This window comes from Tetrao urogallus, assembly GCF_951394365.1.
Source record: "Tetrao urogallus genome assembly, chromosome: 7".
NCBI classification, from domain to species: Eukaryota; Metazoa; Chordata; class Aves; order Galliformes; family Phasianidae; genus Tetrao; species Tetrao urogallus.
In genome coordinates, this window is record NC_136820.1 from 2,681,849 (window position 1) to 2,700,134 (window position 18,286).

The 18,286-nt window shown below is 38.7% G+C and overlaps 1 protein-coding gene across 1 annotated transcript in view; it reads right to left on the minus strand.

Moving 5' to 3' along the window:
• Nucleotides 1–18,286, minus strand: part of CDK13 (cyclin dependent kinase 13) — a gene marked incomplete at both ends in the record, with an annotated part of 50,968 nt that overhangs the window by 11,698 nt on the left and 20,984 nt on the right. The window contains 3 exons of the mRNA XM_079538032.1: nucleotides 2,935–2,991; nucleotides 5,629–5,818; nucleotides 15,354–15,524. Of these exons, the coding sequence (XP_079394158.1) occupies nucleotides 2,935–2,991; nucleotides 5,629–5,818; nucleotides 15,354–15,524 (418 nt within the window). The remainder of the gene's footprint in view (nucleotides 1–2,934; nucleotides 2,992–5,628; nucleotides 5,819–15,353; nucleotides 15,525–18,286) is intronic.

The following is an 18,286-nucleotide window of genomic DNA, read 5'->3' on the forward strand; positions in this document are numbered from 1 at the left end:
ATATTTTGAGGGGTATAATTCTACGGTGTTATTTAAGGACAGCGTTGCCTTCCTTCTTTTCAGTTCTACAAAGTTACTACTGCAAAAAAGCAACACATCCATCTGACCAAGGCTATCGAAGAACAGTCTGAAACGAGACCTCAGAGATACACAAGTAATCAGCAAGCCATCTTGATGCTATGTGCATCCTGTATTTCAGATAATTAAACAGTTCACTTATCACAGTGCTAGCCATTTCAGGAAAAAGATCTGCTTTGATAAAAAAGTGATTACTCGTTAACTGTTAATTATCAGAATACTGAAGACAGGATTTCTACAAACATTTTAAAAAGGGGAAAAACAGTCACTCTCTCTCTGGAAAGAAACAAAGCCTTTCTCTCAAACTATGTCCTTCGACAACTTTGAATTCTAAGTCTGGACCATTTCTAATATATTCCTTTATTTCAACATTTTTAATTCTCTACAGTTCTAACCAGAAGTTCTGGTCATCGTGAATAATCCTTTCCATCCTCACACTAACACAAGGATTCCACTACCTCAGACATGCATTTTCTGTGCACTGGCCAACACAGAGCATCAACAGTTCAGAACAGGAGTCATAGCAGATGGTAGGGATGGGCTGTTTTCCACTTAGTTTTTGCTTTGTTTTTAAAGAGGGGGGATGGGCCGGGACAACAGTAGGATGGTTCTTAAAAGTGATAAAAAACATCCATCTAGTTTTAAGATCACAAGTTTACCAATACTAAGTAACTCCTAAGAAAAAGCAGAGCAGCATTAAGCGCAGTGTTTTCACAAGCTCTTACAACGTGCTTAGCACTACAGGTATCATTTCTGCAAAACTGTCCCAGCTTTTTTCATAAAGTCCCCTATTTTTGGTTTATTAAAATTAACACAGCGTGGTTTTTTTTGGAAGTAGCTCTACCATATATTTATCTCTGAAGCAAACATCCATGTTCAAAATGTTTACATGGTATGGACTTCCTCTACAGATAAGCCACTCACATATATATATTGGTATACTGTCATTCTTGTTTGAACAGCTGTTTTCTCACACAATCTGTCATAGCTCTACTCTAAACATATTAAAGCCTCCAAAATAACACTTAAAGAAGAAACTAGGATAACTGATAGGAATTCCGTTACAATTTTATTTCCTCTCCATCATGCTCCTACTAAACTCTGTAACCTTTTGAAAAGCAAGTCATTCCAACAACAGTAAAACAAGAGTAAAATACACAAACCTAATCATCACTTATATGTTTGTTGGTGTACACCAAGTACTGATGTTACTGCAGGTCAGAAGCTATTCAGAAGGAAAATGAATGCCAAAAGAATTGCAAAAAATATACTCATGAGATTCTAATAATCTTCCCAAGCTCAATTAGCCATTTTATTAGCTACAGTAAGTACATTTTAGTCTTGTTTAATTTATCTATAATGAGGTAATGTTGTTTTCACATTCAGTAAAACCTTATTTGCATTATAAGGATGTTGAACTTCCACTCTTTCAATTCTTAACATTTAGTTCTATAACCAACATCTAAATTTAAAAAGATATTAAAGATAATGACTGTAAACCAACAAAAAGTCAGTCTGAGGAAGATTAAAGTAGCTAGGTAGGATGGCATAATGTCTTCAGTTATAAGTACATCCAAAATGAAAGTGAATTAGAACCACAGAATCAACAAGATTGCAAAAGACCTCCGAGATCATCCAGTCCAGCTGTCCACCAACCACCAATAATTCCCACCACACCGTGTCCCTTGGGACAACATCTAAACGCTTCTTGAACACCTCTAGGAATGGAAAGTCAACCACCTCCCTTGGCAGTCCATGCCAGCTTCTGATCACTCTTCCAGAGAAAAAAAATTTCCTAACATCCAACCTGAACTTCCCTTGGCATAACTTGAGACCATTCCCTCCAGTTCTACTGCTAACTGCCTACCAGCTGCTATAAATGATCTTACCCCAATACTGTACTCCAAACAGTTTCCCTAATTGTTACTTGAGCATACCTTCCTGAAATAACAGCTCAGGAGACAGTGAAAATAACACTGTTGCACTGAAGAACGTCAGAGGTCTGTGAGAAAATAAACTCATAAAACTGATTATGCAGACACAGTTTCCCAAGTTGGGCACGCAGAACTCAAAGTAAGGTTAAGTACCTAACGTTCTCAATATCCAGCCATCCGTCGTACATATCGATGTAATTAACATTCAACCTTGACTTTGAAAATCTCAGTCCAAGTAACAAATACATAACACCACAACATATATATTAAAATTCTTAATCATAAAGGCTGTGCACCTGTTTCCTGGAGTACAATTGTAACAGAGCCATCAACAACAGAAGCACAAGTCACAAGAGGTTTCAGAAGAGCTTTTATTTAAACTTGTATCTCTGTTTCCAACAGATGTAACAGGACTGACTGCCTAAAGAATACAATAAACCTCTTCAAATTTAAGATTAAATCTTACACAAAAGTAATGCTTAAAAAAAAAAAAAAAAAGACAGTAAATGGATTGGATTTATGTCAGAATAAATGTCACTGTTCCTAAATAAACCTCTCCTAGGTACATCAACAGAAAGAACATAAGTTTACAAGACCATAAACTAACATTTAGTAAATGTCTGCAGGATGTAACCTATTTAAAACTGCAACTCTTAATTTCCAAACAATATACAGCTCCTCTCTACAGTTATTTACCCTCAATAGTCATAAGGGCAATCACTTGTACAAAGGCAGCTTTGTGTTTGTATGCTGTGTGAGATAACACGCACCTCTTGCAATTTCCTAAGCAACGCTACTTATGTTACAGTACAATAACATCTCCAGACAAATAAATAGTTTTTTTTCCAGCCCTCACAATACTCAAGAGTTATGAAAGAAGACATACCTGTCAATGGTTTTTCACAGTACAATCATATCTTACCTTTCTTCCGAGTTGTACAGCCGAGCAAGCCCAAAATCTGCAAGCTTTATCTGCCCTCTGGTGGGAAAAGGAAAGAATTATTTAGGAGTTAACCCTGCTAAAACTAGCTCAAGTTTCAGGTTTTCAGACAGCTGCAACTGAGCTTCAGGAAACGCCTTACAAATCACGTCTCTCTTCAATTAATAAGTACACTAACCTACTCACTGCCAAAGAAAAGCAAGCAAAATTACATACAGTGACGAAGCGGAATTTACACCAGTGAATGCCACTCAAGATTTAGGGTGTACACTGTTAAAACATTCAAACCAACAACTCTGCAGGAAAAAAAACTGATGGAGGAAACTTCTTTATTTTTTGATGCTTTGATAGTTGAAGTACTGCTAGCATAAGGATTTGTACAGCTAAAACAACAACAAAAACCTAGCAGAAACCCTACTTCCTTCTAGCAAGTCTAAGCACTCTTTTGTTCTTCTGAAGCTTAAATATGGCCTTCAAAACAGGATAACCAACCAGATAAGGGCTTCTATTTTTGCCAGCAGCCAATTTGCTGAATGATACAAGCCCTAAGCCCTTGAGTTTTCCCATACACGAGAAGAAATGTGGGTGATGCAGAGCTTTGCCTGGCTTTCTTCATTTGCTTTTACCACAAACACTTTCACTACTCAATGAGAAACCCCTACATCCACAAAGCTGGGATGATTTAAACATAAAGCAATGTGCATGGATTGGCAATGTTACATGGATTCTTTGTTTTGATTTGATTTCCCTGTAATTATGAGCGACTTTAAAATAAATGACAGTTTTGTCTATTTCAAACTATAGCAAGACTTGCAGATATGTGAGAGAATGACAATTTTGTGATAACAAAATATACAGATTACAGTTTGTATTTCTTTTTTCCCCCTCATCCATATGCCTGAAATTACTGTAACACTTCATGGTGATGCTCCAAAAGCAAATAAAATGTACTTTTATTCTTCAGATCCTGAATTTGTAGAATATCAAACAATTTTTGAGTACAGATGTTTAACTTGCATAGCTAAAATACATAAAATCCATGTCTTTCACTTTCAGGCTGTAATGGCAATGGGACTTTAGAAGCACTGGCTTAAAATTATTCGAATCAACTATGTTTTTCTTCTTCAAGTGAAAATCTCTAAGATACTCACAAAACATCCTAGGGGAAAATACTGTTTATCCTAGAATCAAGGGAGCATGGTACAGCAGAAAGCACTGCCTCTACTGTAACATGTCAAGTCATATCTCAGCTTCTGAGCTCCCAGACGTGCACAGTGACAGCATCAGCACTGGACTAACAGACAAGAAAGATGAGGTGAATGGGCAAGGTGAGCTATGTGGAGGCATGTGCACATCTGTTTGAGAGTCTGCATCAGAATCTTGCAAGGTTGGTGGCATCCAGAGCTGAAAACAGTCTAATATTAATTTAAAAAAAAAAAAAAAAAAAGGACAAAAAAGGGAAATTCAATTTGGGCAAACCTGGGACAAAACCAGGGCCCTCCTAAATAAGATGTTTGATCTTTTTTGCCCCGTATTTTATCTCCAACAATGGCGTAAGCAGATTTTTAAGGTGAATGTGTGAGACTTCCCAGCTTTGAGGCTCACCTTCCTTCTACACAACCAGCACCCAGGATCACTGAATTAGGGATCCCTGTCTAATGCTTTTAGCAGATTTTAATGACGTCCATGAACTTGTCTTGTCCTTTTCTGAATCTTATGATACTACCCTGAAAGCTTCCTGAGTCAGCACATCCCAGAAGCTGACAACCTGCTCTGTACCGGTAAGAATATCTGTCAAATCTGTACCTTACTAGTTTTTACTGTTGCTCCCTAGTTCCAGTACAACTGGATGTAGTGAACTGGAGTTCTGTATTAAAGATATCTGCTAGCTTCATCATTTTTCACACCACAATCATACACCTGCTTCAAAACAGTTTCTTGAATATTCCTCCTCCTACTCTTTAACCAGCTTTAGCTGTCCTCTGTGTACACTGCAATTCTATTTTGTCTCCTTTCAGATACAGGTATAAGAATTCAAGACAGAGACAGAAGTTCTGCACAGTAAGAAAGCACTGTCTTACTCTCAGTATCCTTCCTAACAGTGAATTGCAGTTGTGACCTTAATTTTTGCTGCTGCACATTCAACAACAGCATGTTTACAAATGTTTTTTTTTAAACCACTTGTGATTATAAATTCTTCTCTCCCTTTGATCGTGGATGTAATTGCAAGCCAAAATATGATTGAAAATACCTAATCAAATATTGTTGTAAAGCATTATCCTGATTAATAAGAGTGAAGGCTTCTGAATTCTGGCACAAAGAAGCAGCCTATCCACACTTCATTTTGAAATGATGATAAAAAGAATACACAAACAGATTTCCTAAAATCTCTGTTTTAATTGAACTCAGGTAACTTTTCCCCATCCTCTCACTTAATAGACACAAGTTTTAACCTTGCTATTTTAACATGCAAGTTTAAAAGAAAACTGCCAGATCCAGTATCAAGCAGAAATATTATCAGATTATTATTTTACAGTTAATTTCTAAATCAGCTAGGCAATCTATAAAAAAAAACTTTGGCTCATGGATTAAAGCAGGCGAACTGTAAAGATTATAAAAAAGATTTAAATATGATCCCAACGTACAACATTTACATACTAGAAGTGTTATTCATACCTGTTATTTAGTAGAATATTTGAACATTTTATATCTCTGTGCAAAAAGTTCTTCTTGTGGCAGTAGGCCAAACCCTCCATCAGCTGTCTCATAAATGATTTTATATGATTTTCATTAAAATGAACCAAACCAGATTCCAGCAGTCCCATCAAATCATGGTCCATATATTCAAATACCAGATAGAATGCACCTAGAAAGGAGAAACAGGAAACAGAAGAGAGACTGATTTATCAGCAGTCCAAAAACACTGTTGCTCCCTACTTTTGAAAGTGGGAATTGTTTTCCACACAACTATTTACGTGTTTTTTCAACGTTTATAGTTGCAGCTCATTTCCTATAACGGCAATAAAATAATGTAATGAAGTGTTTTCATAATATTGCTTTTCCATGCAAATAATTATTCCAGTCATTAAACGCTTGCGAAAACAAATAATTCTACAATGCAGTGCTTTATCTTACATAAACACAAGTTCTTCCTATGGCTCCTCATCAATAACATGCCACAAGGCAGAGATGCCAGCCACCAAATCAAGTGCCAGATCAGACTGCCCAGGGCCCTATCCGACCTGGCCTTAAACACCTTGGAGCATCCTCTCCGGGCGACCTGTTCCAGCACCTCACCACTCTCTCAGTACCTGGCCATACATCACCTTAGCTCATCTTATTCCACAGATAAACCCATTAAAGCCACAGGTCTTTGATAAACACAAGCATTCCTAAAAAGGAAATGTTACATACACCTGATGCAACAACAGACAACCTCCAGCACAACGTTATGTTTAGCACTGATTTTTTCCTATTTTTAACTCTAGGGCAGAGACAATGCAGACCCTGCAGAGCACTGGGTGCAATGCAGAACCTACATTAGTGGGATCTGTCTATCTTCCACTATCAAATATCTCCCCAAGAGATTTCAAAGCTACCACTTTACAGTGGAAGAAACTTCTGCCCAACAAGAACTCACTACGGTTCTAGCTTCCAAATGAGAAGTTCCAATTCAGAAGCTAGTTAAGTCCTGTAGCAGCAAGGGGAATTCAGCTTGCTAATATATACATTCACAGCCAGATTTTGGCAAACTGATGTGCTTTCTCGCACAGTGGCTGAAAATGACAGGGAAAAGTGCTATCACGTTTAAATTGTGTCTAGTATTTAGTATTTAAACAAACAGGTAAAAATTACACATTAAGTGCAAAACTTGAGACAAAGATCAGTGAAAAGCAGCTAAACTATGGGCCACTGCCCAAGAGACTGAGGTTCATGGCTTTTAATCCATCTCTTTTTGTCCTGCTGCATCCTACAGTAGGATGGAGGAAAAAGATACCATTCATAAAATACCCATCTGGGTGCACAGAGGAGGTGGAGCGGAAGATAAATCACTCAAATGCAACGCAGTCCCACCACTTCAATAAAACGAAGGAAAAAAAAGCATTGAGAGCCATACAACAGAAGCCTGTTGAGTTAGTATCTACCTAAACCATTCACCAGTGCAGCTCACCAGTTCTACACAGCAAAGCACAGAGGCTCCTAATCTTGGCCTTCGAAAACTGGACAGCTAGCAACTGGTGTTAGTTCTGCTAGGCTGACATGTGATACTAATGCAGCAGTGCCAGAATAATCTACATGTCTCCTTCAGAAGATGTCAGCTCAACAAAACTGAATACCAACAGCCTACCCAGACCGAGTCCCTGCTCAGAAACACCAAGGTTCAGGTCTCTGGCTGCAGGGAGTGCCTGAGCCTGTTGCTGCCCCTGCAGGATGGTAGAGACACCACCTGCATGAGGTGTGTGAAGGTGGAAGATCTGCTCAGCCTGGTGGCAGAGCTCAAGGACGAGGTAGAGAGATTAAGGACATCAGGGAATGCTCACAGGAGACAAGACTGATAGAGCAACTCCCTGCCATATCTACAAGAAAGGCACTGTGGTGATACACCCCAAAAAGTGGCAGAACCCCTGCCCTGTCACCATCAAGGCAAAGGACCTAAGAGATGGGGAGGAATGGAAGCAGGTCCCTGCTTGGCATTACAGGAAAACACTCTCCCTCACCTTCTCAGATGCCCTTATGCAATAGGTTTGAGGTTCTGGAACTCAAGGGACAGGTAAGTGAGAATGTGGTGGAAAGTTCACCCAAGAGGTTGCCTAGGGCAAGGAGGTCAACTCCACGCCTCAAGACTGCCTCAACCGAGAAAGAAGTAAGTACAATTCCCTTCTGAGGTCTCCATACATACATCAGCCAGACCTGACTTGCTGTATTCCATATACCTACCATATGGTAGGGTATCCCATTTGTATTCCTACCTGCAGTGTGCTGCCTCCCTAAGGCCCAGGTCAGAGACATTACTAGGAGGCACCTTAGTCCAGTTCACCCTTCTGATTGTTCTCCCTTACTGACAGTAAGTGAAGTCACTGAGAAAAGCCTGAGGGCTATCATCAAAAGGGACTTCAGTGGACTGTGACAGTTGGTGGATGGAGCAGGAGTACATTGTGGTGTTTTCCTCTATCCCTTCAGTGGCAGGGATACTGAGAGGAGCAGGAAAATCCATCTGAAAAAAAATACATGGCTAAGAGGCTGGTGCAGGAATTTATTATTATCATTATTATTATTATTTTAACCATGGGGCAGTTTCCTTGGCACCTGGCCTGATGGCTGCTGATGGCGTTAACCACCTAAGTCACTGGGGAAAGAATTCAGGCTGGATTCAATGAAGGTTGTTAAACTTGGTTTGAAGGGGGAAAGGTGTGATAGCAAGCCTACCCATGGCAAGGTGTGGGATAGAATAACTAAGTTCAAGGGACAAGGTGCTAGTAAGATGCCCCTAACCTATTGCATCTTATGGGGAATATACTAGGCAGCAAGCTGGTGAAGCTCATCACCAGGGTTTTAAACAAGATTTGATGGGTCAAAGGAATGTACTGCTGAGAAACACACAAGAGTCAGGGAATGCTGTTGCTTTAGGGAGCAGCAGGGGAAAACCTCAGATTTTTTCCAGAGGTTTTTGGGAGGAATCCTCTAGGAAAATAATGCAGCTGAAAGCCTGGCCAAAGTACCTCTGTAGCAATACAGCAGTATGGGGAAAAAAGTAGGATGAACTGGAAAACTACAACTTTACTGCTATCACAGAAACATGGTGCGATGATTCTGGACTGGAATACCATTACTGAGGTACAAGCTTTTTAGAAGGGATAGGCAAGGTAGGAGAGATGAGGGAGTTGTCCTCTGTGTTAAGAAGAGGATGAACTGCAAAGAGCTGCCCTTGAGAAACAGTCATGATCAGGCTCATAGCCTGTGGGCTAAAATTAGGGACTGACCCAATAAAGAGCATCTAGTGGTTAAGGTCTACTGCAGATCACCTCAAGGGAAACCTGTTGATGAGACCTTCTTGTTTTACCTGCAAGAGGCAGGCTTCCATACTGGTGGAGGATTTCAACAACTTGGATATCTGCCAGGAAAACAACACCATGAACTGCAAGCAGTCCAAGAGACCTCTGGAGACCACGAACAACAATTCTCTAGTTCAGGCATTAGACAGACACACCAAATGTGAAGCACTATTGGACCTGATGCTCACCAACACACAAGAAATTATTAAAGAAGTTAAGATCAGAAGCAGCCACTGATGGGGGTTGCATTTTCTCCTGTTTTTCACTGCTAATGCATGCAGCTGATCCCTCATTTCTTCACCTTCTGAGACTGTAAGATTCCTTATTGTCAGTGCACACATGCAGAACAACAGTGGGAACAGCTGAAAGGTAGCCTAGTTCTGAATATGGGATAACAGCAGCTGAATCTGTTAGGGAGGTACATGATAAACAAAGTAGACTTGTGGGGAAGCAGTTCTAGCCTTACTTCTTTGCTCTGTACTTAGGAAAACTCATCTGTTAAATCATTATGTCAGTGAAGATTGATAAGGGTCAGAAAGTAAGGTACTGGTTTAGAATAACTGAAGGATTAACACATCTCCTCTACATGCATTTCGTGCAGCTCTAACAGCATTCAAGTTTCCTCAATGAAAACACTAAATAAGCTTGACTATAACGTGACTGTGCTATGTAGATAGAATTACTAACTCTACAATACATGATTTTCAGGTGACAAAACAATTTGTGTGACATGAGCAGTCTGGTTTTTGGACTGTCATCAGCACAGACTCAGTATGGCAGGACATAAAGTTATGCCTTTGTTCCTAAACTAAGATACAAGTGCTTTGGGCAGAGGGGGAAGGGAAATAATCCAAAAACCTAACCTAATGGCAGCTTTTAAGACAATTTTTCCAAATGTGGTTTCATGAGAAAAGTTTTTGGGGTTCCTAAAATTATCTGATTGCTACAGTTCAGACAATCTGGCCACTGAAGATCTAGGGATGCCATATTATGTAAAAAATTTAATTCAATCCTTGTATATATATGCATTACAACAGTATCCTATAAATAAAAATGCTCTAAAAAAGGAACCCTGTCTCATTCTATGAATGGCATACAGAGGGCTGAGCTGCTGAACACACACTCTCATTTCACTAATAAACCTCCCTCAGCTCCTTCTATGTTATATATAGATAATATTTTTGCTTGATTGATTAGAGATAATTGGATTATACTTAATCTTCCATTTCCTTAACATTTCTCCTCCAGGACTCATGATATACCAGATTCCAAGACAGTTCTAAACACAATCTTGTCAAGCAGAGCTTCAAAATTTAAGATGACATTTTCCAATTCCTTGAAGTTACAGTGCTTCTAAGAAGACAGACGCTCATCTTTTCTTTCTACTTAAGTCACACAAACCTATTTTCTAATTTGAGAAACACCAAAGACATAGCCTATGAATTAATCATCTTAAGACTAAATAAGGCATCACTGCCATACTTGTCTTTCCACTCAGGTATCACAAGACAGAACAATTTTTTCTGCTTAAGACAAACTTAGCCTAATAGAACCATAACTTTCCTATACTGGTTCCAAATCAGCCTTCAGTAACACGTGCAGAAATGCAAAGAACCACTCACAGGCATTCACTAATCCTGATAACTTAGCTGTAGCATAAAGACTGTTATACAGAATCACGGGGTCTGTGCTTGAAGAGACCTCTGGTGATCATCAAGTCCAAGGCCCTGCTAAAGCAGGTTCTCTACAGATGGTTGCACAGAAAAGTGCAAGTGACCTAGTGGGTCCTGAATATCACCAAAGGAGACTCCACAACCTCTCTGGGCAGCCTGTTTGGGTAACAAGTTTCTATCAGCTACTTCAGGAGCAACAAGACAATCTGGAGGCTTTGGAAATTCAGAGACTTTTGTTTTGTAAGCATTGAATTTAACAGCCTAAGCTCTAACAAGCTGCTTTGCAGCAAGAGGATCAGAGAGGAGGCAGGAGGGATAACTGGAAGTTGAGGTTGCTTAAGCAGGAGAGGAAAACAACATGGAAATAGAGGAACTAGCATAATGTCTAAAGACCCTTTTATACCTGCAAACATGCATGAATACAGTGACAAATCCTTAAACTTGACAGAGAAGATGTGAACTCCTGATTCTATCATAGATGCTTGCAAGCTGAGCATGACTCATTAGTCAATGAAGAAGAGACATCCTGATCAAAGGGCTACAGGAAGAAACATTCCTTCTTCTAGAGACATCTCTCCTTATATTTCTAAAAGAGAGATCCCCATGGCTGGGCCAGCATTCACCTAATGTCACTTACCAGCAAGAAAATAAAAGGAAAATACTTGATTATCTGCTTAGATGCATATTTAGGCAGCACCCCTTCAGTAATTTATTCCAACTGTAAGGTCAAAACAAAATCAAAATGCTAATGCTTTTTTTTTTTTTTTTTCTGAATGGCTCAAAGTAGCACGTATTTACTGAATTTTCCATTTCTGTCTGGGAAATCCAGATAAAACTACCTACCATAGGAACAGAATCCTGTAGTGAAGTACTCTCTGATGACTGCATGATTGCTGGTAAGGACTCCTTCCAAAAAACAAGCTTTCAGACAAAGTACTCCATGATGGATACAGGAAAATAGCTAGCTAAGTTATACAACAACATTCCACAGACTCAGAGTCCTCTTCACAAGTATATTACAGTACTGTGGTAGATACTGGCTTCCTGCATAAAAAAGTCCATTAATTCTTGTACAGCAATTGAATTCAAAATTGAACCTTCCTAAAGTAACCTTAGATTTTAGAATGAGTTACAGAAACAAGCATACAAACCTAAACAAGAAATTCACACACACCAAGACCAAAAAAGTTCCTGTTTTAATTATACCTCTTTTTTATTAGAGTCTCCCAAGCAAACATCCACATTATCCCTTGAGATACCTCTTGGGATATCAATTGACTGTTCCAGTTGAAAGGAAGAGGAGCCAGTCCATACTCATGCAGCTTTACATTCAGTGCAACAAAAGGTAAACCAGGCACTTAAGAGTGTTTAGCAAAAAGCAATCATGGCAGTTCCATAATTAGATTGTTGATCATTTACAAACAGCTCACAGTTAATAAATAGGTGATGGAGAACTAGAGGACCATCTCGGGTGCACAAGGGAGAGTCCCAAGAAAGAGAACAAACCAGAGATGATAAAAGCCCAGAGTAAGAAGGATGGTCTTCCCAATACTTTTCTTGCAAACTTAGATAAAATGGCTCAACTAATTTTGCAAAGAACTATGGATTTTACTACATCTGAAAAATAACTCTAGGTTTGTTTTAATCCCATCTCGTTTCCTTCAATTACAGCTGCATAGGTAAAGCCACAAACTTTCTCAGACAAAAAAAAAAAAAAGGAAGAGTGAAGGAAAACACAGATAGCAGCAGACTTGGTCACAAGCACAAACAGTATCAAAATGCTTCTGGTAACACAAAAAGCTGACACCTGCAATTCCTGCACTAGCTCACTGGGAGAAAACATCTTCAAAAATAACCACAGCTCTGATATTTTAGGAAAATACTGAGTGGCATCTATAGCTCACCACTATGATCAAGCCAAATAAAGCTTTATGTTTTCAGAGAAGCAAAGGAAGATTTAACAGTACGTTCAGTTGTTTTTTACCTATTAAAATCAACTGTTATGCAGATAAATGCAGAAGACAGCACACAAATTGAGTCAGGTGCCCCATTCCTAACTTTACGTATAAGCTCTGAATGATAGGAAGGAAGAGAAAAAGCCTATATTCAGATGAGCTACTAGAGAAATGCACAGAACAGATACTCCTTCTCTGCAAACCCAACAGCACTCATAATCAGAATCAAGATGTTATGCTAGTAATCAGATGCACCTTTCTCCAACTGTATCAAATCTGTCTTATACTTATCTCACACATGCTCAATGTTACAAAGGTAAAAAAAAAAAAAAAATCAGATCTTCGTTATAGAAGATCCACATATAACTCACTTAACTGTGCATGTTCCCAATTCATACAAACAATTTCTGCTTCACCACCAAAGGAAATACTCTTTACATTTGCAACTCGCTACTCGATGTACTGCATTTCTTTTTCAAATGTTTGGTCTAGGCAGAATTAAAACAAATCCCTTCTGTAAAAGCTATTGTTGAGATAACAACCCAAGCTGGCTGAGGTAAAACACTGTAAGAAACTTTTCTTGCACTCTATGCATTTAATATACTCAACAACATTTTACTCCTAATTCAGTAAGCTTAGGCCACTAAAAACACGTAACAGTTCAAAAGCATCAGGAAAACATGGTACAAGTAAAGCCACTGATGTTTGCAGGCCAATGTTACTATCTTCAAAAACATCCTTAAAGTCAGTACTGAATAAAACGTGACGAACATTTATTGAATTGCCAGGACTCTCCATTTGATGCATTTTAAACTTCTGAAATCCCAATTAAAAACCAAACAGAAAGTGAATGAGTAGATGAGTAACAGGTCAGGAGATAATAGGCAGTCTCAGACAAAAATTACTTTTACACGTACAACTAAAGGAACGTATGTTGGCAGGAATTTTCTCATTCCCTAATTTCACAAATGAGATTTCAGCAGTAAGGGATTTTTAACAGCTATATTCCGAAGTTAAGACAATCATAACATACATTAAGCATAAGCACATTCATCAGAAGGCAAACACTTTGATTCAACTGTAATTTTTGCTTCGATAATGTATGCCACTACCACGTCAATATTTGCCATGGTTTACCATGAAAAGACTGAACTTCCCATTTGCTTTTGCTCTGTGCATAGACTACAACTTGCCCAATACTCCTCAGCTACAAATCTCCATCTCCTCATTAGATGCAGATTGCAGTAGCCTGGAAAAAATAAAATTCCATCCTTTCAGAAACAAACCATAATAGCAGACTTATTATCACGCTAATGCTTTCCAAGAGACTATTTCAAAAATTTATTTTATTCTAGTATCTCTAGAGAAGTCCTTCCCTTGCAGTCTTCTGAAAATATAGAGAAGTAAACCAAAAAATTTACAATTCAACCTTACACATGGCTCCAAGTAGAAATGGAGAAAATTAACCAATGAATATAAACTTATTCAGGGCTCAACGTGGTCTCATTAGCCAAGGTTAGGCCTAATTAAAACTTCGTACAAGACTCACAAGAAAAGCCTAAGCTGGCTGTTGCAGATCAGAGTTTAAAGAGGATGCTGACCACTGAAACTGCATACATGTATCTAGAGGAACTGCTTTGCTACACGTTTCCTGCTTTTGAACAACAAATAAATGTTGTCCATATATACACCCCTTGAGGTACTACACTTTCTGAAGAAACTAGAGAAAGAACTTCTTTCCTGCCTAATTCTGACACTCATCTGCAGAGTCACCACAACATCACATGTTGGTTCTGCTGGCTATGCAGGACATTCACTGTTTCCTTTCCATACTAGTGCCAGACATGCTGTATAGACACTCAGGAGGACAGGGAGACAAGTACAGGTTCCAGACTTCAAACTTCCTCCTCTACCAGATCATATATATCTACCTACCTTCAGTGCCACAGGGCACTAAAATACTCCAAACTGATACGTTTATAAGATTTGTAGCTGAGAGGACATGGCCTCCAAAGACAAAATGACTACATTTTCAAACAAGCATTTGGTACCAAAAGTCCTAAACAGCAAAACTGCATGCTTTTCCTTTTGTTTCCTTGATTCTCCAAGAAAAAGAGGCTGCAGCATCTCAGACAAACCAGATTTAACACTGAAGGAACCAAAACAGTAGATGTCTGTAGGCCCTGCATTTGGCAAAAAGCAACATTTATCCTTCTAGCCTTCAACACACACACGTACCCAACTATAAAAAGAAAATAATCAAACACAATTCAAACAAGACTGACACGCAGTAGAAAGAATAATAGTAACCTCTTCAGTGTTTGGCCTGCAACATTCCAAAAGATGAGAAAACACTATGAGAAAAGTAAAAGGCAAAAAAAAAAAAAAAAAGCAGCAAAACCATGCAACCCATCCAGTATGTAAGAACTTCCCCTCGTTACTGGCCTCCCCAATCCATGAGTGTCAAGTTAAACACCTATTCTTCGAAATTGTTCCAGCCAAACTAAAATCAAGTTTGTTTTTTTAAAAGCCACACAAAATATTTACAGAAATGTTTCCATCAACAAGAGGCACAGCTGATCTAAGTAAAGGACTTCTGTTAGTAAGTACCAAGTGTCACTGTTTCAAACTTTTAAAAATGAAACTTCAGCTGCAGAGAAAGCAGGCTACTGTATTAAGAACATGACCAGAAAGAGCCACCCTAGTGTTCACACACATACCTTTGTCCTTCTTGAAATCCAAAGCATCTTCCTTATCTGTCACTATTTCCTTCATGTTGATAATGCTTTGGTGATTAAGCTGTCGAAGAATTTTAATCTCCCGAATAGCTGTAATTGGAAACCCTTCCTTTTCATTATCCAATCGTACTTTCTTTAGTGCTACCAATTCTCCTAGGAGAAAATGAAAATTGAAAAAGATTAGCAACCAAACTATGAGACTTCAGATTGCTTTGTTTTAAAAATCCATCCCATTTGTTACTGTTTAGTTTTATAATCTCCACTCAGAAATAGTTATGATTTTGGTTCATGCATCGTGCCAAACAGAAACAAAATTAATTAGTGCTGGGAAACAAAGATATAGAGAAACAGTTATAAATGAGAATTTTTAGCTAACCTCTATAATAACCATCTTCCACATGTACACCTCACTCGTGTCCTGATCTTCCACACCAGGTCTACCAATAAACCCCTATGTAAGAGTGGTTATCAACAGCAGCTTTACAGACAGAGACCTTTGTTTGCTATGGTTTTATTGCTTTTATACCACCACAGGTGAGAACGTACAAGAAAGGGAACTGATCTCCCAAGGGTTTGATCAGAAAGGAAAACAAAGACTGGTGTGTACCTTGGGAATGGAGATGTTCTACAAGGAGGCCACCAATAGCAATGCAAAGTCACAACCTCCTTTGCTGTCTTGTAACTAGATAAAGCAGAAGTTGGAATCCAAAACAGTCCCTTTTTCAATCAATCCAATAAATAAGGTAAGCCTTCCTGAACACTTTCAGTCTGTTGACAACAAGAATGTGCCTTGCATGTTGAAGAACAAATACAAAATACTGCAAGTACAAGAACAAAGTTTCAGGAAAAAAAGTTGCTTGGACAAAGACAAAGACAAGTGCAAATTGATTTATTGATTCAGAAGAGGCTCTGAAGGAACTCTGCTGTTACACTTACCACCTCCAGAAAACATCATCAAAAATGAAGGAGTGAAGAAGCAACCATCAGTTCAAATCATTTACCCATCCAGATGATATGAACTGGTTTAGGTCCTATTGAAGAACTATTGTTGATAAAGATCCGCAAAGCTTATTCGGCTTTAAGATGGCAGAATACGAAACATTTCTCACTCATTAGCAAGTTCAGTAAGAAGACAGCTACCAGAAAAGAGAGGACAAAGGGTCTCTTTGTTCTTCATGAGAGGAGCAGAAATTCAAGTAAAATAGTTGATCTGTATATAGCATGAGGCTAAGAAGGCACAGATGATACCAACACTCAGAAAGGCAAAAAGTAGTGTCAGAAAGATTACTGTGGACATCCTGTGACTTGCAGAATAGCTTAATCTGGATGGAAAAGGCAGAGAAGGCACATCCTGACTGAATAGATATGCAGGGTTAGAGGCCTCTGAGGTGTATTTTCAGAAGGCTCAATTAAAATGGCAGGAGGCACAGCACTGAGGAATGCTGGCCACCAGGAGAGTACAGTATCTTTACCAGAAGTTCCTCTGGCCAGTAAAAGAACTAAAACACTTAGTAGCAATAGAAGCATCTACTCTGAAGTAGGTAGCATTTGTTTCCTTCCGCAAGTCATGGAAAAGACCTTCCAGAGAGTCTTCCTCTAAACTCAATGTATCTGAAGATGTTTTCCCTCAAAGGGAAGATCTTATACTGTATACTGACTCTCACTGAGTAAGCTTCAGAACCACAATCATGGTGGTTCTGAAAAAATCACATCTTTACTAATAAAGGCTATTATTGTGTTATAATAAAATCCTTAGGAAGGCAATGTGAGACATGACAGTTTAGTTAGAATTCTCACGCGTGTATCTAGAGAGAAATACTACATAGCTCAAGATGCAAGGCAAACAACTGAAGAGACCTAATATTTATCAGTACACTTACTATGCACAGAAGTGGCACTGTCGTGTTTACAGTGAAGAGAAATTTCCCTTATTTGCTTTATTGCAGGCTGAGCTGGATGAAGCTAGATTCTGCAAATCAGCAGGAGCATTATGTAGCCATAATGGAAGACAGATATCTAAAGAATGTACATTAGCTCAATCATTTTGGGTTTTTTTTTTTAGTAGATTTATTGAGCTCAAATCTGTTAAATCTAATAAGACCTTATAACACACCTCTGTGTATTGAACATACGCAGCATATCATGTTTCGCTATGATTCAAGACAAATTCAGCTGGAAACAAAGCAACAGCACACGAGTCATCAGGGATAATAACTTGTGACATCTCTAAAAGTGGAGGTAAACAGTGGACGTTCAAGTTTACACTGTGGCGGTCCCAAGAAAAAGTTAATGCAGAGGGCCCACAGACCATAAGAATGCACAGTCAAGTCCTTCCCTCAGAGATGGAAAATAGAGGTTACCATTGGACCTCAAGGGGCCCAAGTCTTACTTGCATACTCTTAGATTTACGGCAATCCTTCAGACAGGAAAAGTATAACAGGATACCTCACAACTCAAAGTAGGTATGACAAAAACTAGGACTGTGATATAGGAGTGACATAGATGCTAATGTTGCAGCTTATGTCTTCCTAAGTATATCAACCTGTTCTTAAACTTCAAAAGATACTGCCTCTCAGATCACGCCAAAAAGATGGGATGATATACAGAACTGTAAGGAAAATGGGAATAACACAGGATCTAATGAAATCTTTTTATCTTTTGAATTTATATAAGAATAATTATGCAGTTTTCCATGCACCATAAGATCAGCTCCAGAAAAGACAGTGGTGGAGGTACTAGAGATCTCTCTAACATCAAAAGCTGCAAAAACAAGAGAAAACTGATTAACTGTCCTTCATTTTGAGCAAACTAGTTGTTCAAAAAGCAATTGCTGCAAAAACTGCTGCTTTGACAGAATTATTGGTAGCTGTTGCAACAGAGGCAGGACAGGCACCATTATAAAAAAAAGTAAATTC